General features: G+C 50.3%; 2 protein-coding genes across 3 annotated transcripts in view; both read right to left on the bottom strand.

Annotated features, from left to right (window-relative positions):
• Positions 1-411: 411 nt before the first annotated feature.
• Tmem52 (transmembrane protein 52) lies at positions 412-2,100 on the bottom strand. 2 transcript variants are annotated; one of them, XM_075946340.1, is made up of 5 exons: positions 1,957-2,100; positions 1,837-1,880; positions 1,636-1,695; positions 1,044-1,222; positions 412-950 (listed from the first exon to the last, which is right to left on the bottom strand). In XM_075946340.1, exons 1-5 carry the CDS (start codon positions 2,020-2,022, stop codon positions 691-693), a joined length of 609 nt encoding a protein of 202 aa, XP_075802455.1. In that variant the 5' UTR covers positions 2,023-2,100; the 3' UTR covers positions 412-690. The 2 variants fall into 2 exon arrangements, with proteins under 2 accessions (XP_075802455.1, XP_075802456.1); XM_075946341.1 differs by having other exon boundaries at positions 1,636-1,677.
• A 2,033-nt stretch (positions 2,101-4,133) lies between these two features.
• Positions 4,134-26,990, bottom strand: part of Cfap74 (cilia and flagella associated protein 74) — a 56,334-nt gene continuing 33,477 nt past the window's right edge. Inside the window, exons 21-39 of the mRNA XM_075946005.1 lie at positions 25,880-26,001; positions 20,655-20,783; positions 18,688-18,775; positions 17,822-17,995; positions 17,298-17,431; positions 12,262-12,538; positions 11,046-11,144; positions 9,128-9,288; positions 8,350-8,484; positions 8,117-8,226; positions 7,922-7,977; positions 7,693-7,812; positions 7,274-7,429; positions 6,115-6,244; positions 5,762-5,916; positions 5,433-5,565; positions 4,972-5,102; positions 4,654-4,788; positions 4,134-4,548 (exon numbers count right to left, since the gene is read on the bottom strand). Coding sequence (XP_075802120.1) covers positions 4,447-4,548; positions 4,654-4,788; positions 4,972-5,102; positions 5,433-5,565; positions 5,762-5,916; positions 6,115-6,244; positions 7,274-7,429; positions 7,693-7,812; positions 7,922-7,977; positions 8,117-8,226; positions 8,350-8,484; positions 9,128-9,288; positions 11,046-11,144; positions 12,262-12,538; positions 17,298-17,431; positions 17,822-17,995; positions 18,688-18,775; positions 20,655-20,783; positions 25,880-26,001 — 2,547 coding nt within the window. The 3' untranslated portion in view covers positions 4,134-4,446. The remainder of the gene's footprint in view (positions 4,549-4,653; positions 4,789-4,971; positions 5,103-5,432; positions 5,566-5,761; positions 5,917-6,114; positions 6,245-7,273; positions 7,430-7,692; positions 7,813-7,921; positions 7,978-8,116; positions 8,227-8,349; positions 8,485-9,127; positions 9,289-11,045; positions 11,145-12,261; positions 12,539-17,297; positions 17,432-17,821; positions 17,996-18,687; positions 18,776-20,654; positions 20,784-25,879; positions 26,002-26,990) is intronic.

The following is a 26,990-nucleotide window of genomic DNA, read 5'->3' as shown; positions in this document are numbered from 1 at the left end:
GTCTGTGAAGGTGAGCAATGGGCCAGCCTGGGAAACAAACGTCTGGGCCAGGGAAGGCTGCTAACCTGCCCATCAACCCCCAGGTTTATAGCAGATGGCAGGAGAGTCGGTCAGGTTGGTCCAGTAACATAGTTGCTTGTCTGCGGGAGGCCTGCCCAGGGAATCAGCTGCCCACTGCCGCCCTCCCTGCCTACAGCTCTGCATCGATGATGAAATCTTCCAGCCAGGCTCTACTGTTTTTCACTGTCCCCACTGGAAGGAGTTGGGTCTGAAGAAGGATATGTGGACAGTCCTGGACACACAGTTCAGATCATTTCGCCTTTCCCACTGTCCAGATCTGGGCTCTGAACCCCACCAGCCCTCTCTGTCTACACCCTGGGGGCGCTAGAGCCGTTTCCACAAAGGCAGAGACCATGTTCACGTAAACTTTATTCTCTCTTCAAAGGACTGATTTGCCAGTCGCTTGAGCTCTCAAGGTTCAGGCTCCTCCGGGCTGAGGGTCTGCTGGGCCCCATGGGTGGGAGGGGTAAGGAGGAGGGGCCAATCCAGGGCAGGCTGGCTGGCTGGGCATTGCATAGCAATGAGTCTGCAGCAATGTGCTGGATGACTGGCCTTCCCAGGGGAAGGATGGCACAGACGGGGGTCCTTGGTTCTAACTGCCAGGATCCTACCCTTTTCAAAGGGGCACAGCTAGGGCTCCTGGGCACTGGGGCCTGGCTCTTGGTGCCCTGGAGTAGTCTCTAGCCCCAAGGCCTCAGGCAGAGAGTTACGTTTCCCAGAGGGAGCCGCTGCTTCCTCTCTGGCCTTTGTCATCTTCACAACCTCATCGTAGGAGGGCGGCAGCTCGGAAGCATACAAGCTGTAGGTGGGAGGGACCATGGAGTCAGGGTCCGGCTCCCCAAAGGACAGGGGCAACCGCATGCCCAGTGGGTACTGCACGGAACTGTAGGCTGCAGGAAACAAGAGTGGGTTTGTGAGATGGCTCGGCATTCACCCCAGTGTCCACCACCCCCACGGTGGCTGGTGGATCCCCAGACACTCACAGGTTACAGTGCTGTGTGCGGGGCTGTCACTGTCCACAGGGATGGCTGTCAGGTCACAGGGCTGCCATGCTGGTGGCATGTGTGTCTGGGTGTGCGGCTGCTTCCTCAGACAGCAGAACCGTACACAGCTGGCCGTGACCCCACACAGAAGCATCAGGAATATGGCAAGCAGGATAAGCCTGGCAAAGAAGAGTAGGGACTGACCGCACACTTGCACCCTGGGGCCAGTCATGCCCAACCACCCAAGACAGGTGAAATGCAAGCTAGCGAAGTCTCTCCATGCCAGAAACTTCTTTGGCTAGATCCTGGCCCGAGGAGCAGTCTGCCCTGGCTGGCTCTCTAGGGTTGGACAAAGGTGTCCTTGGGTTCATTCCCAGGACACACTGTCCCCAGCCAACTGCACAATCCTTGTGCCTTCTGCCGGCTATAATCAGGTCGTGCTTCCAACGCCGCCTGGGGCTCAAGAGCTCTTCAAGCAAACAGCGCCCAGGGAGTTTGGGGCAGTAGATGGAAGGGGTCTGGCCTGCCTAGCCTAGGTCTACCTTCAGAGGAACCGTCGGACCAGAGGCTTGGCGCCTCGGCTTCCACTTACCCCACATGCCATAGGCTGCTCCAGCGGGCCTGGGGCGGGCACCTGCGGGGACAGCGGCACCTGGAGCAGGTGGGGTATCTGCTAGCTCACTCCACTGCTCCAGCCTTTCCCAGCGCGTGGGCCGGGCTTGGTCTCTCCCCGCCTTCACCCCCACCTCTCCCTGGCCCCCGCTTCTCTCCTCCCCCGTCCCCAGCCACTTACTGGTCCGAAGGGTCACAGTCGCCGTCCGCGGAACCCAGCGTCACCTGTGGAGACAAGGGTGAGCCTGAGCGGGGCGGGGCCCAACTCAGGGCCGCCCCACTTGCCATAAACCCAACCCACCTGCGACAGCGGCAGGAGAGGCAGCAGCAGCAAGAGCCCCTGTGTGACTGGCGGCCCGGGGGCCATGTTCCGCAGTAACTCAGTCCAGCGTCTGCTCAGCTGGGTGAGGCCCCGCCCTGGGCCTTGTCAGCTGAAGGTCCAGGATCACGCCCACCTTGGTGTGCTTCCCTTCTTGCTCCCGGCCCTCCATAGAGGTTCTCTCTCTCTCTCTCTCTCTCTCTCTCTCTCTCTCTCTCTCTCTCTCTCTCTCTCTCTCTCTCTCTCTCTCTCTCACACACACACACACACACACACACACAGAGTTTAAGACAGGGAGCGCAGACACACACACACAGAGTTTAAGACAGGGAGCACAGACACACACACAGAGTTTAAGACAGGGAGCGCAGACACACACACACACACACACACACACACACACACACCACTCTGCGTCTTCAAGGACCAAGGACCAATGTGAGCCCTAGGAGGGGATAGAGCAGGTCTTGCTCTGGGCATGGGACACGAGTCTCTCTTGTATCATACTGACCCCTCACCCAGCCACCCCTATCCTCCATTTCCCCATCCCCATTCACAAACCAGGTCTCCTGAAACTTGTGGGTTGCGTTGGTTTGTGGCCTCTTAGAACAAGTAGAATCCACCCTCATACTCCACAATCCTCTAGGTAAAAGGGGTGGGGTCTACACCATTAATAAACTGGGGCTTAGCTTTCCAAACCGCCATTCAAGGACACTTGCTATGCATCCTCCACGGGGATACATCTGGAGCCAGCCCCTGGCTCTGGGCTGCTGAGGCGCTGCAAACAGACCACTTTCCAGCCCTCTCCCTCAACCTGAAATGCCTGCTTCTTCTACTGCTGAAGTGGCCACTTCTTCCTGGGGAGTTTATTAATCTTCCCTCCTCCAGGCTAGGTCTTCTGCCAGGCCGCTCTGCCTTTCAGGGTTCAGACTACAGGGGCAGTCTGATTAAGGACAGGAGGTGCACCTGCCCTCCCTTCTGCCTCTGTTTCTTCAATGTTTTCACACTCAGGTTTTCTCCCTCACTGGAGAGTCAGTCCTTCAGGGTTCTGTCTACAGCCGACCTGTGTTTGCCGTCAAGGGCCCGTTCTGCCAGAGACTGGTGAACTTCTCTCCTGTTTTATTTCCCTCCTTTGCTCTGCCTTAGCTATGTTTGGTGCTGGGGGGGGGGATACAGCGCCAGAATAGGAAGAAAGTGCTGCCGGAGGCCCAGATCAGAGCCTGGGGTCCAGAGAAGAGAGGACCTAGGTAGGACAGCGTGGCCTGCCTGGGGTAGTGCTTTCTCCCCAGAGCATGTCCTCACTAATCTCAGACTGGTTTAGAGGAGCTGCTTTCTTGCCACCCATCTGACCTGGAAACAGGTCAAGGGTCAGCTCCAGTCATGGCAGCAGAGGCCTGGGGCCCTGTACCTCCAAGGTCACTGAGCAGAAATCCTGCAAATGTTGCTGGCTCCATTAGGGGCGATGCCAGGCGTCAAGGTATCAAGGGCACTAAGGACAGAACACAGAGCAGTGTTTAGGAGAGCACCCAGATCCATCACCCCCCATGGCCCGGCCAGGCCGAGGAAGGCTGAGAAGGCTCTCTTGGTAGTTTGTCCCCATGGGGTGTAGTCACACTGCACGGATAGGAGGGTGGGCTGGATGGAAAGCTTCCGACAAGCTGTGCTGGTGCCGTGCTGGAGCAGGAGTATGGCTGGGTGGGCTAGGGCCCCGAAGGCAAAATCTGTTCTTTTCAGACAAGTGTAAACCGAAACTCACAAGCTGGGCCCGCTTCGTGCCTGCCCATCCCTTGGATGGGATCATCTAGGTTCCTGGGAGCTGGGAGACTTAGGGGACTTTCTCTGGGCTGTGACACCTCTTGTCCTCCGCTTTTCCTCCCTCACCTTTCCAGGTCTGGACCAGGCTCAACCCTGGCTCTGCACCCCCAGCACCTGAACTGCATGATCTGGAGGGATCTTCCAGTGACTGAGTCAGGGTGAACTCCCTCTAGCTATCTGGCAAGACTGCACCCTCTGGAAGGTTCTCACTAGGCAGAACACTGTTTTATGGGTTGGGGTCTGTGAGCGGGGAGAGTGGGTCAGGCTTCCTCCAGGCTCTCCTCCCACCCTACTTTATGTTTAGCCAGCCCCTCACCCCATCCCCACCACTGCACACTTCTGTTGGTTCTTAGAGTTTATTGACAGGCCTGTGCTACCTCCTGGGATCTCTAAAGCCTGAGGAGGTGCTGGCGGGCTTGGGATCTGGGGGTGGGGGTGGGGCATCTAGGAACAGGCTGTGTGAGGATGGATTAGTATTTCTTGGCTTGTGTGTATGGCGGGGGAGTCTTGTTCTCAGGGCAGCAGGAAGTAGCCATGTCTATAGGGCAGGGGAGCTCTGTCCAGGCCTAGGGGAATGGGTTGACCTGGCCCACAAGGCTGGGAAGGAGTTCAAGGGTGGGTGGGAGGGTCCAAGAGGCTCTGCGGGTTCCTGTGACCTCAGATCCCAGCCACCACCTGGGCTACAAAGATGACTTTGTAGGTTTCCTTTCCGTCTCCCCGGAGCTGCAGCAGGGTTGACACCATGAGTGGATGGTCCGGCTGGAAGGAGATGCTCCTCAGTAGGCTTTCCAGACAGATCTGTTCTTTCTAGTGCCCTGCCTACTTCACCAACCCTCCCTGCCCAGCCTGGGTCCCAGCACCTACATCAAAGTCAGCAGGTGGTACCCAGGAGATGCTGATGGTCTTGGTCTGACCGCGCTCCACAGAAGCCCTGGACGGCTCGATGGAGAAGCCCTTGTGCTGCAGCCATGCGATACCATCCAGGCTGAACTCCACAGTCTGCGAGGCATTGAGACCACTGCAAGTTAGAGGGTCAGGGACCAGAGAGATGAGGGTGCCCAACTTTACCTACCCCTCAGCTCTGACCAGGGCTGCCACCCCACATCTGCTGCAAACATCCTGCGGGAGGGCAGGGAGGCCAAGGAGGCTTCTGGGGTTGAACGAAGCTAGGGTTGTAAGCACCTTCCTTGGTGACGGCTGGGTAGTCCGGATACAGCCCACTTGCAGCTCTCGGGTGGCAGGTGGGATTGGCGCGTCTGTGTCAAACTGGACATAGTTCAAGGTCACCAGAATGGGCTTTATCTCCTCAGCTTCTGGAGAGGGAGATCTAGCTGAGAAGTGGTTAAGAGGGAAGATGTGGCCAGGCAGTGAGGGAGCTGACCAGGGTCAGGCAGTGAGGGGAGCTGTCAGGGTCAGGCAGCACACAGAGCTGGGGAGTGAGGCTGGAACCTCTCAGAGCAATCTGCTCTGTAGAGATCATCCTGCCTGGCTCTGGGGCTGATGGGATGCAAATCTGCTCTTCCAATGGGCCTCAGTATGCATGCCTACTGGGCTTGGGGTGCTGGAGGGCCCCGCTCACTGCTCCCCAAGGTTATCCCTGCCTCCCCTTTCCCTGAGCCAGAAATCACATGGTGGGGGCTTACCCTCTCTATGTTCTGTGTCCAAGGCAGGGATCACTGTCAGGGACTCCACAGGCACATCCAGTGGGTCTCCTCCCTCCACAAACATCATGTGCTCACGGGCAGCACCCTTCAGGAGGATCTGATGGGAGACTTTCTGGGGACAAGAAGCATAGCAGACTGCCCTGCGGCTTGAGGATTGGGAAATGAGGCAAGGGAACTGATCCCTGCCTGACATCCTCCAACATGGGGTGCCAGATAATAAACACCTCCCATCAGGGGCAGATGAGGGACACATAGGAGTCCCTCCCAGAGCGGGATGGGATCTGTGGGGGCCCTGCTATGAGCTCCACCTTTCCAAAGAGCACCACTTGGAGCAGGTCAGAGAAGTAGAGGCTCTCATGGTCCGGACTGAAGGTTACAGTGAATTCTTGAGCCTTCCCAGGGTGCATGAGTCCCTCAACTGGAGCAACACTGAATACGCTCTGCCCATTGTGGTTCTGTGTGCCTGTGGGTAGGATGGGGTTATGATAAGCACTGCCAGGACTGCTCCACTGATGTCACCCCCCCCCCCCCGCGTTCCTTCTTGCCCGGTGTCTTCGTGATTTGTCTTGCCCAACTCCACGCCACATAGAACCCTCATTTCCCAGCGCAGATCTCATGGTTCTGTGCCCTGTGACTCCTGACAGTGTGTTAGTTAACTCACCAACAATCTCAGTCCTCTGCTCACGGGAGGTAAGGAACTTGGGTAGCTGCTGCCGGGTCTCATCCCTTTTTCTAGAGAGGCTCTCCAGCTGCATCCAGAACTTAATAAGAAGTGAGGATTCATTCTGTAGCTGCAAGAGCAAGAATTCACACAGCTGAAGAACCCTCAGCTGCCTATGCCAGCGTCCCTAACTAACAAACCCTGAGCTGCCTACGCCAGCATCCCTAACTAACAAACCCTAACAAACCCTAAGCTGCCTACGCCAGCGTCCCTAACTAACAAACCCTAACAAACCCTGAGCTGCCTACGCCAGCGTCCCTAACTAACAAACCCTAACAAACCCTAAGCTGCCTACGCCAGCGTCCCTAACTAACAAACCCTAACAAACCCTAAGCTGCCTACGCCAGCGTCCCTAATGAGATTGCCTGCTGCTGGATCACATCAGATGGGCCCACGTGACATTATGCTCCAAGCCCTTTCTGGTGGCATCGCCAACAGTAACCACAGTGACCGTGTTTGGGATTCAGTCACTCAGTTCACACTGGCCTTTTCTGAGGCTGGCTGGCAGCCTGCTTCCCTGCCCAACTGTGTGGCCAACTCTGTGCCTGTCAGCTGATCTTCAGAGCTCCTCTTAGCTGAACTATACCCTCATCTAGTCTCTTCCCCTCCCTCAACCCTCTCTTTGGAGAGCACCCTGTCTGGCACTCCACTTTAGGACCCCACCAGTGCAGGTGGGCAAGTAGGTTGCTTGAGCCCAAACCCAGGGTAGCCCTCAGGGTGAAACAAGACCATGCTCATGGGGAGATGAGGGCGCCCAGCTCTCAGCATGGGTCTCCACAGAGGTCTATCCACAGGGTGGGGGCACCTAGGCAGAGTTCCAAAGAGAAGCAAATGAGAAGCAAAGCAGAAGGCTTGCTGCAGACGGACAGGAACTATCCTTCAGGCCAAGGGAGGGTGCTCCCAGCTTTCCCACAAGTAAAGGCTCAGGTCCCTGCTAGGAAGACATCAGAAATGACAGCCTGTTGGGAACAGAGAATTCGGGAGAGGCAATCTATGCCTTCAGGTGTTTCCCAACCAGCTGGGTACTTTCAAATGTAGAGTTCACTGGCTCCAAGAAATCCTTTTTCAGGGGGCTGGGACAAGGAAGGGCTTAATTTACCTTAAAAGTTGTTGAGACAGATTCTCTGGCAAGCACATAGCCCATGTTGAGGATGTTGCCTTCAATGGAGCATGTGATTGTGGATGACACACCTGTGCCGATCAGGGTGAGGCTGAGGGTGCCTCTCTTGGTGATGATGTCCAGGATTTCTTGAACCTAAGGAGATCACGTGCTTTAGCAAAGAGCAGACATAGAACTCTGCCGTGAGTAGCTGGCTGAAAGCATTGTGCTCCTGAGATGGCTTGGGGATCTTTGGCTCCACAGACTTGTTGACAAGAGCTGGCTCAGAAAGACAGGCTGCTTTCAGGCTCTCGCTGGTCACCTGGGCCTGAGAACACAGTGGTATCTGCCTGTGGCCGCACCACGGTCCTGCAGTGTAGGGGTCTGGGGCACCAGTACTGCCTGGGGGCTGCACTCACCAGCGTGCTCTCATGGGGAGAGAAGGACAGTGCCAGGGTTTGTGACTCGCCAGAACACAGCTTCTTGGAGGGGTTTATCAGAACAAAGGGGCCACTGGGGCTCAGCACTGAGAACTCCAACTAAGGACTGAGTATCAAGGAGGAATACAATATTTTTGCAGGCTCTGCCACGCACCTCACTCCCATGTCCAACCCTGGAAGCTGACTCACTGAGCATGGATAAGGATACAGCAAGGTCCTCAGGGGAAATGTTCTGGAGGGTGATCTTCTTTATACTTCGATGCCCTGGAATGTGGCAGAGTCAGGTTACAGATCCTAGACCCCTAAGGAGCACCTGTTTCTACAGCAAGGTCAGGGAGCAGCTGGTGAGAGTAGAAGATACGTTCTCAGGAGCAAGGGCTGTCAGTGTAGAATTAGGACTTACCTACAGCAATATCACCAAAGTTAAGGACACTATTGCCTTTGTTGGATGTAAGTACAATGGACGGAGCCACTGCTGGACACCATAGCTCCAGATATAGAGTATTATGGGGGCTAGAGGCAGGACAAGGACAAACAAGGGCAGATTAGGGTGACCCTGTCTCCCAGGCCTCAGATCTGACCAGCAGTAGGGGAGGGACAAGGATCACACCCCATCCTGTTGCAAGAACCCCACACCTGAAGCTCAGAGGTTCCAATTCCTTCCTGTCTTTGATGTCACCACTGGCAACAACACAGGGGACCACAATCCTGTCAAACTTCCCCTGGAAGGATCTGGCCAAGTTGGCTTGTGCAGCTTGGTATTCATTGGAGCTGGAATGAAACCAACAACGTACATTCATGCATGTACCTTATGACCTCTTAGGCTCTGAGTGGGACCAGACCTTCCTCATCTGTGATGCTCATGCCCGCTCTCTAGGGCTCTGGGCGCAGGTGGACTCTCTGGGGTGAAAGCATTAAGAGGCAGAGCTCAGGGCTACCATGGGTCCCAGGCGGTGGCCACACCAGTTTTGTTTGATAGACTAACTCTTCCACCCTTCTTTGGCTCCTGTAGGGACCTTCTTCCCCACTGCAGGCCCTGGTCACCCAGAAAGAGGGAGTAAATGTCTCCATCACTTCCACTTGTCCCTGGGTCCACAGGGACAAGTCCTGGGCTGCCAAGTGCCCAACCCATCAGAGCTTTCTTGGGCTCAGTTATTTATTGGGGAGACTGGGGAGTCAGACCATGGCACAGTCTGTTCAGAGGGCTATCAGGCCCATGGAAATAGTCAAAGAATAGATGCCTCAGAAGAAGAGCCCTGGGCCCAGCTATTTTGGAAGCCAGCCAGTCTGGACCTGCAGCCACGCAAGCCAGTAAGCTGTGCTGCAGGCATTGCATGGGGAGAACCCTCTGCTGAACTGCTCAGATCAGGGCAGGGTAGGTCAAACACAGACTGGGAGGATCCCTCCAGCCTACCTGACACTGAGCTCCTGCCTATGCAGCTCTGGAGTGTGGGATGTGGAGGCCCGGGTTGGTCGGTCCCGGTTGTGAACCCGAGCCACAGGCATGGAAGGAACCCGAGCCACAGGCATGGACGGTTTCCACGTTTCCTTCCTTTGGACTGTTTCTTTTTGGAACTGTAAGCAGGAACAGATGCGGTGGGGCTACCATAGGGGCTCAGTCCTCTGCTCAGCAGGTGTTACACTGCTCCCCTGCCCCAGGCCCTTCTGAGGCCTAGCCTAGCAGGCTTGGTCTGACTGCTTGCTGAGTGACAGGAGCTACCAGTTCAAGTGTGGAGTGAACGGTGCCCTCAAATCAACTGGCTCTCTAGGGGAGTCTGACGGCAGGCACATCAGGGGAGAAAAGGAAGCAGTGGAGACAGGCAAGCATCCGGGGCATCTGGGAAGCCCAAGCAAGAGACTCCAAGCACAAGTTCATAGCCTGAAAGGTCTGACGTTAGAGAGAACAAGCCACAGGGAAGTGAGAAGTCTGCCACACTGGGGTCCTCAGTCTCCTCCAGTCCATGCCCTTCTGGTTCCTCACTGCCTCATCAGAAGGCGGAAGGTCAGGGCTCTTCGCTCATGTATGTGGTATAAAGGCACGAGGCCAAGGCGTGGCAGAAGGACAAGCTGTAGCCAGTGGCCTCACAACTCCCTAGACTGGGGCAGCATGTAAGGCTGTGCATACTGTTGGGTGAGGCTTGCCTACTGTTTCAAGGCTGCCTTCCCAAGATGCTTTCTGTGTTATCCTTCATGAGAGGCTATTCTAGGTTTTTATCCCAGTCCTGCTTTGGTTAAAATTCCAGCCACCCTTGGGGACACCCTCACCTCCCTCTGCCTGTGGTGCTTTCATGAGAAGGAGAGGTTTGCAAGACAATCTTCTACTCCTCCTGGAGCAGCTCAGAGCACAGTGCCAGGAAAGTCTGCCCTGTACTTCTGGGACACGCAGGACAGGTTGCAGTCCCAGAAGTCAGAGACCCACACAACTGCATCCCCTTTCCCTGTGCCGGCATAGCTCTGCTCTCCCTGTGCCAGCGTGGCTCTGTTCTCCCTGTACCAGCGTGGCTCTGCTCTCCCTGTGCCAGCGTGGCTCTGTTCTCCCTGTACCAGCGTGGCTCTGCTCTCCCTGTGCCAGCGTGGCTCTGCTCTCCCTGTACCAGCGTGGCTCTGCTCTCCCTGTGCCAGCGTGGCTCTGCTCTCCCTGTACCAGCGTGGCTCTGCTCTCCCTGTGCCAGCGTGGCTCTGCTCTCCCTGTACCAGCGTGGCTCTGCTCTCCCTGTGCCAGCGTGGCTCTGCTCTCCCTGTGCCAGCGTGGCTCTGTTCTCCCTGTACCAGCGTGGCTCTGCTCTCCCTGTGCCAGCGTGGCTCTGTTCTCCCTGTACCAGCGTGGCTCTGCTCTCCCTGTACCAGCGTGGCTCTGTTCTCCCTGTACCAGCGTGGCTCTGCTCTCCCTGTACCAGCGTGGCTCTGCTCTCCCTGTACCAGCGTGGCTCTGCTCTCCCTGTACCAGCGTGGCTCTGTTCTTGTACCAGCGTGGCTCTGCTCTCCCTGTACCAGCGTGGCTCTGCTCTCCCTGTACCAGCGTGGCTCTGCTCTCCCTGTACCAGCGTGGCTCTGCTCTCCCTGTACCAGCGTGGCTCTGCTCTCCCTGTGCCAGCGTGGCTCTGCTCTCCCTGTACCAGCGTGGCTCTGTTCTTGTACCAGCGTGGCTCTGCTCTCCCTGTGCCAGCGTGGCTCTGCTCTCCCTGTACCAGCGTGGCTCTGTTCTTGTACCAGCGTGGCTCTGTTCTCCCTGTACCAGCGTGGCTCTGCTCTCCCTGTACCAGCGTGGCTCTGCTCTCCCCATGCCTCTCCCTTCTGGCTGCTATGCACCTCCTCTAAAATACTTCACTCACCTGTTTGTTCTCCTTTTCCTTGTTCAGGATCTGCATGGCTTCCTTCAGGATTACCTCATGCGGCAGCACAGGCTGGAAGACCACTTGGACCAAACACTTCTGCAGAGAGACACCAAAACTGCCTACCCTTCTGCAGAAGTTCAGAGGGCAGAGGTGGCCCTGCTGCGGCACCTCCCTCCTCCCATAGTGTTCTGGACCCTCCCTCCCTCCCTCCCTCCCTCCCTCCCTCCCTCCCTCCCTCCCTCCCTCCCTCATTCCCTCTCTGGTTTATCCAAGACAGAGTCTCTCTGTGTAGCCCCCTCTGTAGACCAGGCTAGCCTCACACTCACAGAGATCCACCTGCCTTTATCTCTCATGTGCCACCAAGCTTTACTGCATTTCTCTTAAGGTCACTTTTTAAAAAAAATTTTTAATCTAGATTTTCCCTTCCAGGAAGGTTCTCCCTGATCGCTACCCTAGGAAGCTGGGGGTGAACTTCAGGCCATGTATGTTGGGGGTCTGTTAACTGGGGTGCTGAGAGCAGGGTCCTAAATGGGTCAGAACCTCAGCAGACTAGAGAAGAAAGGAACCTAGCAACAAAGGAGCCCTTCTCCGTCTGCAGCAAGTCCCCATGGGACATGTCTCAAGAAAGATTCCACGGTGACTTGCTGACCACATCTCCTTGATGCTCAGGAGGTGGAGTGGGTGTGTGTAGGGTGTGAAATGTCAGGTAAGAGGGAGAAGAAGAAAAGACAGAGGAGGAAAGGAGTGAATGGGAGAGTGAGAAGGGAGATGATGGAGCAAAGGTAGAGGAAGAAGAAGGAAAATAGAGCTAGACACTTCCATAATTCAGTGGGAGATGGGAACCAATACCGAGGTAACTCAGAATTTCTACAGAAGTTTTACAGGACATGTTTTAAATAACTGTATCCATTGAATTTTGCTGGTGACCACACAGACACTGGTGGAAGTGGGCTGCACAGCTGTTCTCCTTGAGGCAGGTGTTGCGTGGCCTTCTTTAGCTCCGTCTGCTGCGAGCCAACACTTGGCTCTTCTGCTAGTCTACACACCTTCCTTCCATCCCTAGGCAGGCACGTGCTGGGCAGCTGCCTCGCGGACAGGTGGGTCACTGTGTCTCCAGCTCACACCCTTGGCCGTGCTGAGCGCCAGTACCTGTGGTTAAAGTGTGCCAAACCGGGCACCTGCCTCCTAGCCTGTCAGTGGGGCCCATGCTCACCTTTCCTGGCAACACAGTCCCCACGGATGGGGAGATGGTGATGGGTGAATTAGGGGGCAGCAAGAACTCAAAGGATGTGGGTCCCACTGGGGTGGCTTCCTCAGACCCAATTCGAGGCAAGGAGTGGGTCAGTTTGTTCATGCTCAGGTGAGAATTGATGACGTACAGTCTAGACACAGTGGTGCCACACAGGGCCGTGGCTGAAAACTTGATCTGGTAGTGGGACAGCTCCAGAGGTGGGTGGACACCCACTGCTTGGCAAGACACCTTGAAGCACCTGAAAGCAACCAGTGTGGGTGGCGCTCATTTTGTGCCGTGGCAACCATGGGTGGAGGAGACACATAACTCCCCACATGCCAACTGTGACGGACAGGCCTGTTGAGCTGGTGATACCCCAGGTGCCCAAGACTTAGTCCTACGGTCATCACGGATGTTTACAACTTAATTAACCAGTGTGGGGAAAATGTATAAGAAAAGTATATAAACAAAATAAAAACATGTAAATTTCTTTAAAAATAAGAGTTGCAGGGCTAAGAGATAGCTCAGAGCAGAGGTTCTCAATCTTCCTAATGCTGCAACCCTTTAATACAGTTCCTCATGTTGTGGTGAGCCCAACCATGAAATTATTTTTTTGCTACTTCATAATTGTAGCTTTCCTACGGTTATGAGTCATAATGTAAATATTTGATATGTGACCCCCCCCCCCAAAGGAGTCGTGACCCACAAACTGAGAACCACTAGCACAGAGGCTAAGAGCACTGGCTGTTCTTGCTGATGATCCAGGTCCAGTTCTCAGTACCCACATGGGGGCTTCAACTACCTGAAACTCCAGTTCAAGGGGAGCAAAGTCCTCTTCTGATCTCTGGAGGTCCTGTGTGCATACAGTGCACATCCAGACAAGCAAGCAACCCACATGCATGTAAATAAATTTTTGTTTTGTTTTTGTTTTTTGAGACAGGGTTTCTCTGTGTAACAGCCCTGGTTATCCTGGAACTTGCTGTGTAGACCTGAACCCAGAGAGCCGCTTGCTTCTGCCTCTGCTTCCCAAGTGCTGGGATTAAAGGCGTGCACCACCACTGCTTGGCTAAAAATAAAAATTTTAAGAAAAGAAAACTGTAGTCAAAGGAGTTGATTTCTGACTTTTTTATTTTTATTTTTAGTGTGTGTGCATTAGTGCACGTGTATGTCTGTGTGAGGGTGTCAGATCTTGGAGTTACAGACAGTTGTGAGCTGCCACATGGGTGCTAGGAATTAAACTCAGGTCCTCTAGGAGAACAGCCAGTACTCTTAACCACTGAGCCATCTCTCCAGCCCCCGATTTCTGGCTTTTTACATTGAATATTTCTTGACAGTTATATTTGTCCTTTCTCTACCTCCGGAGTGCTGGAATAACAGATGTGTTTCATCTTGTCTTATTTATGGGGTGATGATATTGAACTTAGGGTTTTGTGCATGCCAGGCAAACTCTCTACCAGTTGAGCTATAATTCTAGCCCCATATAGTTGGTTATTTTTGGTTATCTTAACCACTGGAAGTTTTACATTCTATATTTTCTTTGAACTCCTATGTTCACTAGAATTTTCCTCATCAACTTTTCTTTTTTTCAAGACAGGGTTTCTCTGTTGCTTTGGAGCCTGTCCTGGAACTAGCTCTCGTAGGCCAGGCTGGCCTCGAACTCCCAGAGATCCGCTTGCCTCTGCCTCCCGAGCCCTGGGATTAAAGGCGTGCGCCACCACCGCTTGGCTCCTCATCAGCTTTCATCATTTGTTTTCTGTACTGAGGGTTAAATCTAAGTCCTCGTGCTGGTGAAGAAGGAACTCAGCTGTTCAGTTTCACCCTGCGCTCATACACGCATTGTTTTAAAGGTTTGTTTGCTGTGGAATGATCCTTTTGTTGCTGTAAAGACTTGTCACCAAAAGCAATATACAGTTTCAATGCAATGCCCAGCAAAATCCCAGCAAATTCTTCATAGACCTTGAAAGAACAATACTCAACTTCATATGGAAAAGCAAAATACCCAGGATAGCCAAAACAATCCGGTACAATAAAAGAACTTCTGAAGGCATCACAATCCCTGACTTCAAACTCTACTACAAAGCTACAGTACTGAAAACAGCCTGGTACTGGCATAAGAACAGATAAGAGGACCAATGGAACCAAATACAAGACCCAGATATCAATCCACACATCTTTGAACACCTGTTTTTTTTTGACAAAGAAGCAAAAAATATCAAATGGAAAAAAGAAAGCATATTTAACAAGTGGTGCTGGCATAACTGAATATCAACATGTAGAAGAATGAAAATAGACCCATATCTATCACATATCAAGTCCACATGGATCAAAGACCTCAACGTAAAGCCAACCACACTGAACCTTATAGAAGAGAAAGTGGGAAATACACTTGAACTCATTGGCACAGGCGACCACTTCCTAAATAGAACCCCAGCAGCACAGACACTGAGAGAAACAATTAATAAATGGGACCTCCTGAAACTGAAAAGCAAAGGACACGGTCAACAAGACAAAACGACAGCCTACAGAATGGGAAAAGATCTTTACTAATCCCACATCAGACAGAGGTCTTGTCTCCAAAATATACAAAGAACTCAAGAAATTGGACACCAAAAGAACACATAATCCAATAAAAAAAATGAAGTACAGACCTAAACAGAGAACTCTCAACAGAGGAATCTAAAATGGCTGAAAGACACTTAAGGAAATGTTCAACATCCTCAGTCATCAGAGAAATGCAAATCAAAATAACTCTGAGATTCCATCTTACACCTGTAAGAATGGCCAAGATCAAAAACACTGATGACAACTTATGCTGGAGAGGATGTGGGGAAAAGGGAACACTCCTGCATTGCTGGTGGGAATGCAAGCTGGTACATCCCCTTTGGATGTCAGCATGGTGATTTCGCAGAAAATTAGGAAACAACCTTCCTCAAGACCCCACAAGGACCTTTGCTCAACTATGTTCATGCATGCCCACAAAAACCTACCCACACGTATACAAAATATGTTCAGATGTTCAAATATTCAGATATGTAAGTTAACATCTTTTGAGGTAGAGAGATCATTATTAATATTTAATTGAATAAATAAGTGTATAAAGTATGATAATTACTAAATATAAAATAAAAAAATTACTGGAACCTTTTATTTTTTTATGTAGTCTAGGTTGGCCTATAGCTTGGTATATAGCTCAGGATGGCTTCAAACTTGCTTCCTGAATGCTGGGATTACAGGCTTGTGCTACTGAGTTAAAAATTCTAAATATTTTTTCTTAAGTTTGTGTGTGTATAATACATGTATATATGTGTGTATATGATATATGTGTATGCACTGTATTACAGTTTTTTTTAAAGATTTATTTATTTATTATGTACACAATGTTCAGCCTCCACGTATGCCTGCAGGCCAGAAGAGGGCACCAGATCTCATTACAGATCTGAGAGCCACCATGTGGTTGCTGGGAATTGAACTCAGGACTTCCGGAAGAGCAGTCAGTGCTCTTAACCTCTGAGCCATCTCTCCAGCCTGCACTGTATAAGTGTGTGCTTGCATGAGCTACAGTGCAAGGGTAAAGGTCAGAGGACAACTTTGAAGTTGGTTCTTACCTTCTATCTTGTTTAGAGATAAGGTCTTTCTATTTTATTTAAAAATTTCTTCATATTTATTTAGCATGTTTGTGTATGTGTGGTATGCATGTGTGTGGAGGTCTGAGAACAAACTGTGAATGCCAGTTCTCTCCTGCCAGGCTGCCAGGCTTGGTGACAAGTGCCTTCACCCACCGGTCCGTTTTACCAGCCCAAAGCTCTCTCTCTTTCTGTGGCTCTTGCTCACTGCTATGTGGCAGGTTAGCTTGCCCTTGAGTTTTCCAAGGATTTTACTGTCTCTCCCTTCCAGTTTGACACATTACTGTGCTTTGTGTGGGTTCTAGGGGTTCACACTCAGGCCCTCACACTTCCACGGCAAGCACTTTACCCCCGAGCCATCCCCACAGCTCTCAAACCTTTTTTGTTTTGTTTTTGAAACAGGGTCTCACCTTGTAGCCTTGGCTGGCCAGGAATTCACTATTATAGACCAGGGTGGCTGCAAACTCACAGAGATCTGCCTGCTGAGGGCTGGGATTAAAGGCACACTCCATTGTACCTGGCTCAAATCTTTAGATTAAAAATTTGTGTGTGTGTGTGTATGTGTGTGTGCACTTGTGTGCATGCACGCATACTAAACTGTATAAATTTATGTGTACTGTGTGTGTGCAGGAGACCAAGGGGGCCAGAGAAAGCATGATTGCCTGGAACTGGAGGTTCAGGTGGTTGTGAGCCACCACTCGGGTGCTGGGAACTGAACTGATGTCCTCTGCAAGAACAGTAAGTGCCTTTAACTGCTGAGCCATCTTTCTAACTCCCTTTAAATCTTAAAAGGAGGTTTTTGTTTGTTTTTGGGTTTCTGAGACAGATTTTATGCAGCCCAAGCTGGTTGCAACCACTTTACGTGGCCAAAGGTAACCCCACTCTTGCCCTCCGGCCTCTAGCGCCCACGTGCTGGTATTACAGGCACTTATACCTCACCTGTTCATGTGGTGCCAGGGATCAAATTCAGGGTTTCAAGCATATGAGGCAAGCACTCTACCAACTGAGCTGTGCCTGAGATACCAACTTGTGAAGGCAAACACATTGGAATAACCCTAGGCCTCCCAAGAGAAACCCAGGGAAGCAGGGAAGGCCAAGTGTCAAGCCTTGACGGTGACCAATGTATGAATACTTGATGTGCTTTATGTACGATACTTTTCACAATGTCCTGACTGCACAGAGATGCTCGTGTTCACAATACTCATGTTTGTCAGCTCAGTTTTTTTTTTTATCTCCTCACATACAAGGGTAAACTAGTCCAAAGTAAAAAGTCATGTGGACCTAAAACCTATCTGTTCCTGGGTCCTGGGCTCCTACTGGCCACCAATGCTGTCTCCCCAGCCCTGAGGTCAATGGACAGTATGGTCACATGTCTCTGCTGTCTAGTAGACTTACCGGTTTATTTCGGATTTGCAAATCAGCTCAAATCTGTATTCCTTGGCCTTAATGGGCTGGAAGATCACATCAAGTTGCAAAGTTTCCAGCGGCAAAATTGTCCCGAACCCATCATTGGGCTGGATGTCCACATACTGGGAAGTGGAAACAGAGTCAAAGTGAAAACCATGCTCTGGAGAGCAGCTGGTAGGAACCTGTGTACCCTGTATAGGAAGTTTGGGAGCCCACATACGAGAGTCTGAGAGATACGTGTGCGTGTGAGGGTCTGTAAGCTAGGTGTGTGGGGGTGGATAGGGACAGCCTAGAAAAGGCTGATGGCAGCGAGGCCTGGGGCATCCTATTGAACTCTCCTGTGGGGCTTGGTTAAGGAAAGTCTTAGAAGGCAGGCAGGGAGAGCCAGGGAGGGGGCATCGAGGAGGAGGAGAGGGTCAACTGGGATGAGCATAGGACAGCAGAGTTGCGATGCCTGGGCCTGGAGAGCCGCTCTCCTGCCCTGTCTCCCCAGGGATGACCACAGCAGCTACCTTTGGAAGTCCGACGAACCCAAACTCCTGGGGCAGCAGTGAGAGGTTGCTGAGGTTGATTTCTGTCCTGATAGCCTCATAGATGGTGCAGTAGCCGAAGTTTATCTCCAAGGGGCTGATTTCCAAGTCTGAGGTGGTGACGATGGCTTGGACAGTGAACCCCACCGGTTTGTTCTAAGGTGCAAAAGGCAAAGAACATTCCCAGCCACGGGAAGCTTTATGCAAATTACAAGGGTGGTTCTGCTGCCTCGTGGACAAGAGTATACTATTTCCACAACATGGGTTTCTCAGTGAAGATTAGAGAAGGAGCGCAGGCAGCAGCCTAAAGGATCGGCCAAGTGTAGCAATGTGGCATGTGACACATTGTGTGTGACACATTGTTTGTAAGCACATACATATGTGAACCCATGTTGATGAGGGCAGAACATGTGTATCTATGTGTGTATGTGGTGCGTTCACCTGTGTCTCCATGTTCAACTGTGTAGGCATATTTCTTTTTTAATTATTTATTTGTATTTTATGTACATTGGTGTTTCACCTACATGTACATCTGTGTGAGAGTGTTGGGTTCCCTGGAACAGGAGTTACAGTTGTGAGCTTCCATGGGGGTTCCTCAGGAGGAGCAGCCAGTGCTCTTAACCGCGGAGCCGTCTCTCCAGCCCCTCAGGCATATTTCTCGTGTGCATATGTGGGTGAGGTGTCTGAGCTCTTTCACACTGTGCAGGGGTGAGGTGACCACTGGACGTCACCAGCTGAGAAGTGAAGGTGGGATCTGAAGTCGGTTATATCTCTTTAGGTATTGTCACTGGGGAGGCCACCCGTCTCCTAGGAGAGCTTAACATTCCCAGAAAGTGTCTTGTACAGACCTGGTCAGCCACCCAGATAGTCATTGGAGCCTCCAGAATGCGACTGTTCTCGTCAAAATACTTCCCTGCATCCTCAGGGAGGGAGTGTCTGCAAGAGGCAGGACTCACTTGAACATATTTTTCTTCTTTATATTTTGTAAAAAAAAAAAAACAAACTGTTCTAAAATTGAAGGACAAGTATAAATAAGACCACGGTATAATGACATATGAAACATGAACATGACACAAGGAAACCCATTACTTTGTGTACTAACTTTAAAAAGTAAATGTCCTGCCGGGCGGTGGTGGCGCACGCCTGTAATCCCAGCACTCGGGAGGCAGAGGCAGGCGGATCTCTGTGAGTTCGAGACCAGCCTGGTCTACAAGAGCTAGTTCCAGGACAGGCTCCAAAACCACAGAGAAACCTTGTCTCGAAAAAACCAAAAAAAAAAAAAAAAAAAAAAAAAAAAAAAAAAAAAAAAAAGTAAATGTCCTGCAATTAAATGGCCCACTGAATCAACTACACAGAGTTCACAAGGGTTCACAGAGACTGAAACTGGCAAGCATGGGATTCACGGGGGGCTGTACCAGGTCCTCTGTGGATATGTTATGGCTGATAGCTTGGTGTTTCTGTGCGACTCCTAACAGTGGAAGTGAGTGTATCTCGACTCTTTTGCCTGCTCCTGGGACCCTCTTCCTCCCACTAGGTTGTCTTGTCCAGCCTCCATATGAGGGCTTTTGCCTTGCTTTATTGTGTCTTGTTTTGAATTGTCTGGCTGGGGAGAGGAGAAGTGGAGGGAGCTAGAAGGAGGAGATGGGGGGAAAGTGTGGTTGGAATGTACTGTATGAGAGAAAAGTATATTTGGAATAAAAAATTAAAAAGAACGTTAATGAGCTTGGCTTAGCCAAATGTGGTGTTGTGTGCCTTTAATCACAGCACTTTAGTGGCAGAGGCAGGTGGTTCTTTGTGACCTTGATACCAGCTTGGTCCCTATAGTGAGACCCTATCTCAAAAAACTAAAAACCAAAACTAAGAACCATGGTTTAATTATGTAATATTCTCTCTCTCTCTCTCTCTCTCTCTCTCTCTCTCTCTCTCTGTGTGTGTGAAGATACACATATTTATCTCATAAATGTATGCAACCATAATTTTACACTAAAATTTACAAAGTATTTTTTTGAGGAATACAAACACCACTGTTCATTCCTGAGGGTCAGAGGATTGTGCTCTCCTACCTTGTGGAAGTGCCTTTACCTGCTGAGCCATCATTTTAACAAAAAATAGTAAGTTTTAAAGACAAAAATCAATAAAATGATAAGGAGTCTATCACTTAAAGGAATCCTAAAAATCCTTTTTTAAAAATCGATCTAAAAGCAGGTGGCTCATGAGCTTTTTGTGCCTCGGTGGTGGAGCACAGGGCTCTGGGTTCCATCGCCAGGACCGAGAAAGAAAAAAGTCTGCTTTTGTTTGCTTGACTGGTATACGCCTGGAATAGGCCAGGCCAGGATGCATGGTTATCACTCTGTCTCAAAAAAAACTTATTGTTTTGGTTATAAAAAGAATTACTATCATTATAGAAATGTTTTTTTAAAGTACAAAGAAAAGAGCTCCCCTTTATCATGATGGGGACTCAGCAGGAAGACCAGGAAGCAGGACCCCCAGTGCCGAGGCCTAGGGGCAGGTCCACAGCCACCTCACTCTCTGGCCAGCTTCTCTGACACAAACCCCTTTAGAGCTTTGGGATAAAGGTAAAAAAACCAGCTTCAAGTGCAAGCTACAACCTGACACAGAACCTCAGTGAGCAACCAGAAGACATGAGGATCTCACAAGGGCAGGGTGCTCACTGCATCTGAGCACGGAGGGTCGGAGTGCCCTTACCCTGGCGGGGGGCACGTCCTGGAAGTGTGTGTCCAGCAGAGTGATCAGCTCAAGGGAGCCATGGTTCACACCCCCTCCCATCATGCTCCAGGCCTTTCCCAGTTCTCACCGAGGCAGGAACTTGAGCTGTACCGAATAGGAGGACTGGGCCTGGATGTAGCCTGTTTCTGGCAGAAGCTCTATGTGGCCTCTCAGCTCCTTACAGACTTCAAACTTTAGACGCAGGGCTGCTTTTGATCTGCAAGAGGTCACAGGTATCTTTGACCCATTAAGGTAACCCTGGTAACAGAGCCTGTGTGCACATGCAGAGTGCGCTAGTCCAGGCCAAGCCAGCACCCTGATGACTAGAAAGCAGCCTTGGCACTGTTTCTTAAGGAATGTTTTGTTCTGAAATTAAATTGATTACATTTTTTTTATAAAAATTATTTTGGGTCTGGAAAGATGCCTTGGTGGTTAGGAGCCCTGTTGCTTTGGCAGAGGAGTTGGCATTCACGTGGTATTTCATCACCACCCATAACTCTAGTTCCTGGGGATCTGATGCCCCCTCTTCTGACCTCTGTGGGAACCAAGCTGCATGTGGTGCACAGACATATAACCAGGAAAGAAGTCACACATAAAATTCAGAACCAGATGGAGGGAGAACAGGCATGACTGTATCCAGCCATCAGGGCCCTCCTGTGATGATGCAGGGCTGCATCCCCACACCTGCCTGCCCGGCTAGCTTATGCCCTGAAATAATTACACGGACACTGTATTCTTTTAAACACTGCTCTGGCCCATTTCTAATCATCTGTGTAGCGCCCCTAGGTGCGCTTACCGGGAAGATTCTAGCCTAAGTCCATCCTGGGTCGGAGCTGGGGCATGGTGTGCATCTTCCCTGGAGCAGGTAGCATGGCGTCTCTCCTGCGTCTGCTCCGGAGAGCGGAGCTGTGGAGTCTGACCTCACTTCCTCTTCCTCCCAGCCTTCCCTTCTGTTTACTCCACCCACCTAAGGGTGGGCCTATCAAATGGGCCTAGCAGTTTCTTTATTGCTTAAACAATGAAATCAACAGATTGATATATGACACTCCCACATCACTTCCCCTTTTTCTGTTTAAACAAAAAAAGGAAGGCTTTAACCTTAACATAGCAAAATTACATATAACAAAACAGTTATCAAGTAAAAGTTACATCAGAAACATTTATACATATAACAAAATTGACCTTAAAATCCATACCAATGCAAATTATTCATACCTATATCATTTCCCCTTTAAATGTAAAAGAACGTTTATAAACCATATTTGGGAACATGGGCGCAGTTTTTTCTCTCCAAACTGCTTCCTGCTGAATGGGGGCGTCGTTAATCAGATTATTTAGGGTGTAACCTGTGTGCCAGGTTTATCTCAGTTGGCAGTTGAGCAAGGCAATTTTCTGAAGATGTTCACAGCAACCCTTCAGGAGGACGTGGTCCATCATACCAAATCGGAATAGAAGAAATCCATAGAGTCTCATCCTCTGTGAAAACAAAAGAAGACTCTCTCCAAAGCATCATATCCTTAGACCCAAATTCTGAAATCGTAATACCCTTATATCCATTCTGGTTTAGCTTGGCAGCCCAGGTAATGAAATGTCTCTCTGTACTTAGCTCCTTCACAGTCAAAAATTTTAAAGAAAACACAATAATACAAAGAATCCAGACTCTCTGTGAATTTTTCATCTTTACGCGGCTTAGTTTTACTCTATCACTTTACTTTATTCTGTCTCTTTAAAGACTTTACCTTTTTTTTTTTTTTTTAAACATTAACTTTATTTTCTATATTCTTTTTCTTCTCTCTCCCAAGCCTACGTACATTCATCCAACAGTGTGACTCGTTTAGCGGTCTGAATCTGTCCCATTGTGAATCTGCAATTTTTTACTATCCAGGAGCACTTTTGATTTGCGCGTTTAAATCACTAGGCGCTTAAGAATCTAAGCTGCGACGTTCCTAGGTTAACTTTTTGCTTTTTGAGCATATATCTTTGACCTGGAATAACCCTGTAGACCAGGCTGTCTTTGAACTCTCAGAGATCCGCCTGTCTCTGCCTCCCAGGCATTGGGATTAAAGGCGTGTGCTACTACACCTTGAACTCACAGAGATCTGTTTATCTCTGCCTTCTAAGCACTGGGATTAAAGGCGTGTGCTACCACACCTTGAAGTTTACTTGAGGTTTACTTTAAGAATTTTAACTTTTAGTCTGCATATATTTTTAACACACAGTAAACCATTCAGAAATTTTCTCTGTCTTTGAATCTCTCTTTACTGTATATCTCTCTTTTTCTGACCACAAGAGCCTTTAATTTGCCAAGCAATATCAGTAGGACTAAAGGCGTGGCTTTGCCAGCTAGATCCAGTCCATTCCTTAGCTTTCCAGCCTCATGGCTGAGGTACAGGCTGCAAGGTCCCTGCCAGCCAGCGAGCTACAACAGACAACACTCAAATCCTCTCTCGGTAGCCGGCCCTCCTGCCTCAAACAGTCAGAGTTTGCCCTGGCAGGACAGCCCAGAAAGCCGGCATTTTTAAACGGCACAGCTTTTTTCCTGCTACGGCTGAAAACCGAAAAGCATGTGTTCAGCTTTTCATCAACACTGTTTAAGTGTTTTGTGGCAGGACCTCTTAATGAGCCGCAGAGTTTTGCAGCTAAAGCTGAGTCAGGAAGCCTCTTGAGGCTACCAGGTAGGAGCGGCACTCAGCACTTTAATTCTGAGACTGAGCGTGCAGCACAGAAATTCTTTTCATCCAAGTAACATCCAAATCTGACAGGCAGAGCACTGCGCAGTCTAAAAACACGTCTCTGTATGGCAGCAGGAATCCGCCATGCTCTGCCGCCTGCCTAAGCCTGATTCGGCCATCTGCCCAGGTGCAGGCGGGGAGCTCTGAGTCATCGTCAAGGTCTCAGAGCACTCTCCTTCCGATCCCAAGCGGGAACACAAACATAAAGCCAGAGTTTGCACTGGCGGCAAAGCCCCAGGAAGCCACACTTTAAAATAACGCAGCTTTTTTTCTGCTGCTGTTGCTGAATCAGGAAATCTCTCTACAGCACGCCACCAACAAACAGCAAAAATCTGTGTTAAATTCTCTCTCCCTTATTTTTAAGCCTTCTCAAGTTTTTTGTGGACTCAGTTAGCCCCACGTTGGGCGCCATTTGTAGTAATATGGAGCGGCAGGGCTGCATCCCCACACCTGCCTGCCCGGCTAGCTTATGCCCTGAAATAATTACACGGACACTGTATTCTTTTAAACACTGCTCTGGCCCATTTCTAATCATCTGTGTAGCGCCCCTAGGTGCGCTTACCGGGAAGATTCTAGCCTAAGTCCATCCTGGGTCGGAGCTGGGGCATGGTGTGCATCTTCCCTGGAGCAGGTAGCATGGCGTCTCTCCTGCGTCTGCTCCGGAGAGCGGAGCTGTGGAGTCTGACCTCACTTCCTCTTCCTCCCAGCCTTCCCTTCTGTTTACTCCACCCACCTAAGGGTGGGCCTATCAAATGGGCCTAGCAGTTTCTTTATTGCTTAAACAATGAAATCAACAGATTGATATATGACACTCCCACATCACCTCTCTCCAAAAGTTTTCCTTTCCCTTGCCTGAAATGAGGTTATCTGTCAAAGGCAGCAGCCAAACCCCCATCGAAGGCATCTCTGGAGGACAGCCCTGCCTTGCTCCCGTGGGAGTCGCCTTTTGTTCCCATAGGAAGAATTATTTCTTAACCAAAGGAAGGAACGGTAGCCTGGAGAGGGAGGGCCAGAGAACTCTTCCCTGGTTTGCCTGGGGATCACTGGCAATAGAGCCTTCTAGTGTCTTCTAGAATGCCTTGTCTATTCTGTGTCTGTCTATGCTCTGAAGCTCGTGGTCAGCCCATAGATCTCTGCTCAAATACGGCCCTGAGAGCTGAGTCTGTAGTGATCCAGAGATGGAACTATAAAGTCATGCCATCAACACTGGAGGAAGCAGCCAGGTCTTTAGGGAGAGCCCATACGTCACAGATACCGCTGGGAATATCCATAAGGGAGGACCAAGTGGACACAGAGGGAAAAGCCTCTCCCTTTCTCTTGCTCTTTGGATGCTCACCAGAGTTGTGGTGGCTTCTGACCTCCTCTAAGCCTCCACAGTGTACGTCCACTACTACAGTGACCAGTGCCCTGAGTTCCTTCTGCTAGGGACCCAGGACAAAGTGGAAAGCAGGCAGCCACTTGGGCTTCTCAGGGATGTCCCAGTCAGTTCCACTGTTATTGTGTGTGCCCAACACTGGTTCTTGGGCACACACAACAAACGGTCTTCATAAGTCAATACCTTTCTACACGCATGTAGGCAAAACCATTACTAAACACATTTATACTGACAGCTGGGTGCTTTGGGTAAGAATGATAAGATTCCTTGACTTCTTTTGATTCCTTCCCTACATGACCGGGAGGCACTTAACACCTATGCAAACTCTGTTCAACTCGTTCTCCCAAACAAGCACAGCCAACCCTTCTTACAAGCCCCACACTCCTTCAGTAAACAGGTTTCTCCCGACTCTGGCAGTTCACTGCCATCTGATAGCTGTCTGGTTCCCAGGAAGGGGAGCACCTTCATGAAGCCAGACAGAGTCTATCGGAGACCGTGTCACGGGAGCACTGTTCTTCCAGTCATGTGTGAAGGGGTAGTGACAAGGGTTTGAAACGGTCAGGACCTGCCCTTTGGCCTGGGGACTAGTGGTTCAAAGCTGGTGAAGTCACGAAACCTGGGATGCTCCTATCTCAGGTTTTACTTCAAGGAAAATACTTTTAATCTAAAGTCTGATATCTTTGTAAAACAATACAAACAAACACACTTCTTTTGTTGGACTTTGTCTATTCTCCAAGTTGCTGCTATGTTTGATATCCTTGAAGGCACTTAGACCCTTGCCTAGTACTCCAGGCATACAGCAAGTGTGTCTCTGCTATGGCTACTGAAATACTTTCCACAAACTCAGGTCTACTACAATGTAAAGTAAATTCTCTGAGCATCTTGGGGGACATAAGGCCAAAGTGGGACTAACTAGACTGAAGGTCAAGATGTAGGTAGGGCTGGTTCCATGTTTTGCCCTTTTGGGTGTCGGGCGTTCCATACCCGTGGTCCCTTCCTCTGTCTTCAGCTCAGTCTCTGTCCTTGACACTCCTGGGTTCCTCTCAATGCCTCCACATCACTGGGATCTCCTGGATATTCAGGATCACTTTCTTCAAGGTCCAGAGCCTAATCAATTGCCCAGTCCTCTGCCACCCAAGGAGACTGGCTGTTCAGAGCCAGTGTTCACTGGCTCCAGGCACAACACTCCTGCACCAGAGGGCTTACCTCGTGTGGACAATGATGGAGTCCTGGTAGAGTCGGTCATACATACAGATCTTCAGGTCCACAGTGGCCCTCGGCACCCAGACTGGCACATCAACGGCAATACCTGTGGCCCTGAAATATAACTAACATGGAACATGTAAGCTCAGCACATGTTCAGTTTGTGGTGTTGGAGATACCAGAGAGTGCTAACACAGTACTTAGCACAGGGTTTCGTGGTTTGCTGTTTTTTTTTTTTTAAACTTTCTGTATTACAATATGAGGCTAATAATCAATCATGACATGTGTTGAAGAATCTCGTGATGTTTTTCATGTAATTATCCTATTCTGTAGGATACAGAGAATGATCTACAATAGTCATGCTTCTGGTTTTGAATGGGTTTATTAAGTGTATCGTAAGCTAAAGTAAAAAGCAGATTGATCCATAGATAGATTGGCACTAAAATATCTGGGAGGTAAATCACTGATCTTCCCAAAGTAAAAGGCTCAGCTACCCCGTGGAACAGAAATGTCTGTGGTGGAAAATGACTATCGGAGTCTCATCCAGGAGAAGAGACTCTGTCTGGGGCCATCTTTGCTCATCAGTGACCTCAGACGGTGGTGTCGGTTCCCATTGCTTCCCTGTTGGTTTCTGCTGGACCAGTGTCTGCTATGATGCTCTGCTATCTTTCTGTTGCTTGCTCTTTTAGTCTTTCTTTCTTTTGGGGGGGGGCGGGGCAGGGTTTCTCTGTGTAACAATTCTTGTTGTCCTGGAGCCTGCTTTGTAGTCCAGGCTGGCCTTGAGCTCGCAGAGATCCGCCTGCCTCTGCCTACCAAATGCTGGGATCAAAGGCATGCGCCACCACCACACCCAGCTGTTTTATTCTTTTAGTTCTGCTTGCTACATATTTAACAAGCTCACTCATTCAAAACTGAAATTACAACTATCTCCTGTGGAATTCCTTTTCTTTCTTTCTTTTTCTGAGACAGGGTTTCTCTGTTTAGTCCTATGATGGAAGGGATAATTCCAAATGCAACGCTTCTTTGGCTTTGTGGGTAAACAACAAAGCCTGGCTCCTGAGGAGAATGAAGCACTGTGGGATTTGCCTATAACCAACCATCCCGAAAGAAAAGG

The sequence above is a fragment of the Microtus pennsylvanicus genome, chromosome 13 (assembly GCF_037038515.1).
Source record: "Microtus pennsylvanicus isolate mMicPen1 chromosome 13, mMicPen1.hap1, whole genome shotgun sequence".
In the NCBI taxonomy this organism is placed as follows: Eukaryota; Metazoa; Chordata; class Mammalia; order Rodentia; family Cricetidae; genus Microtus; species Microtus pennsylvanicus.
The sequence above is the reverse complement of the archived record's forward strand: the minus strand, read 5'-3'. Positions and strand labels throughout refer to the sequence as shown.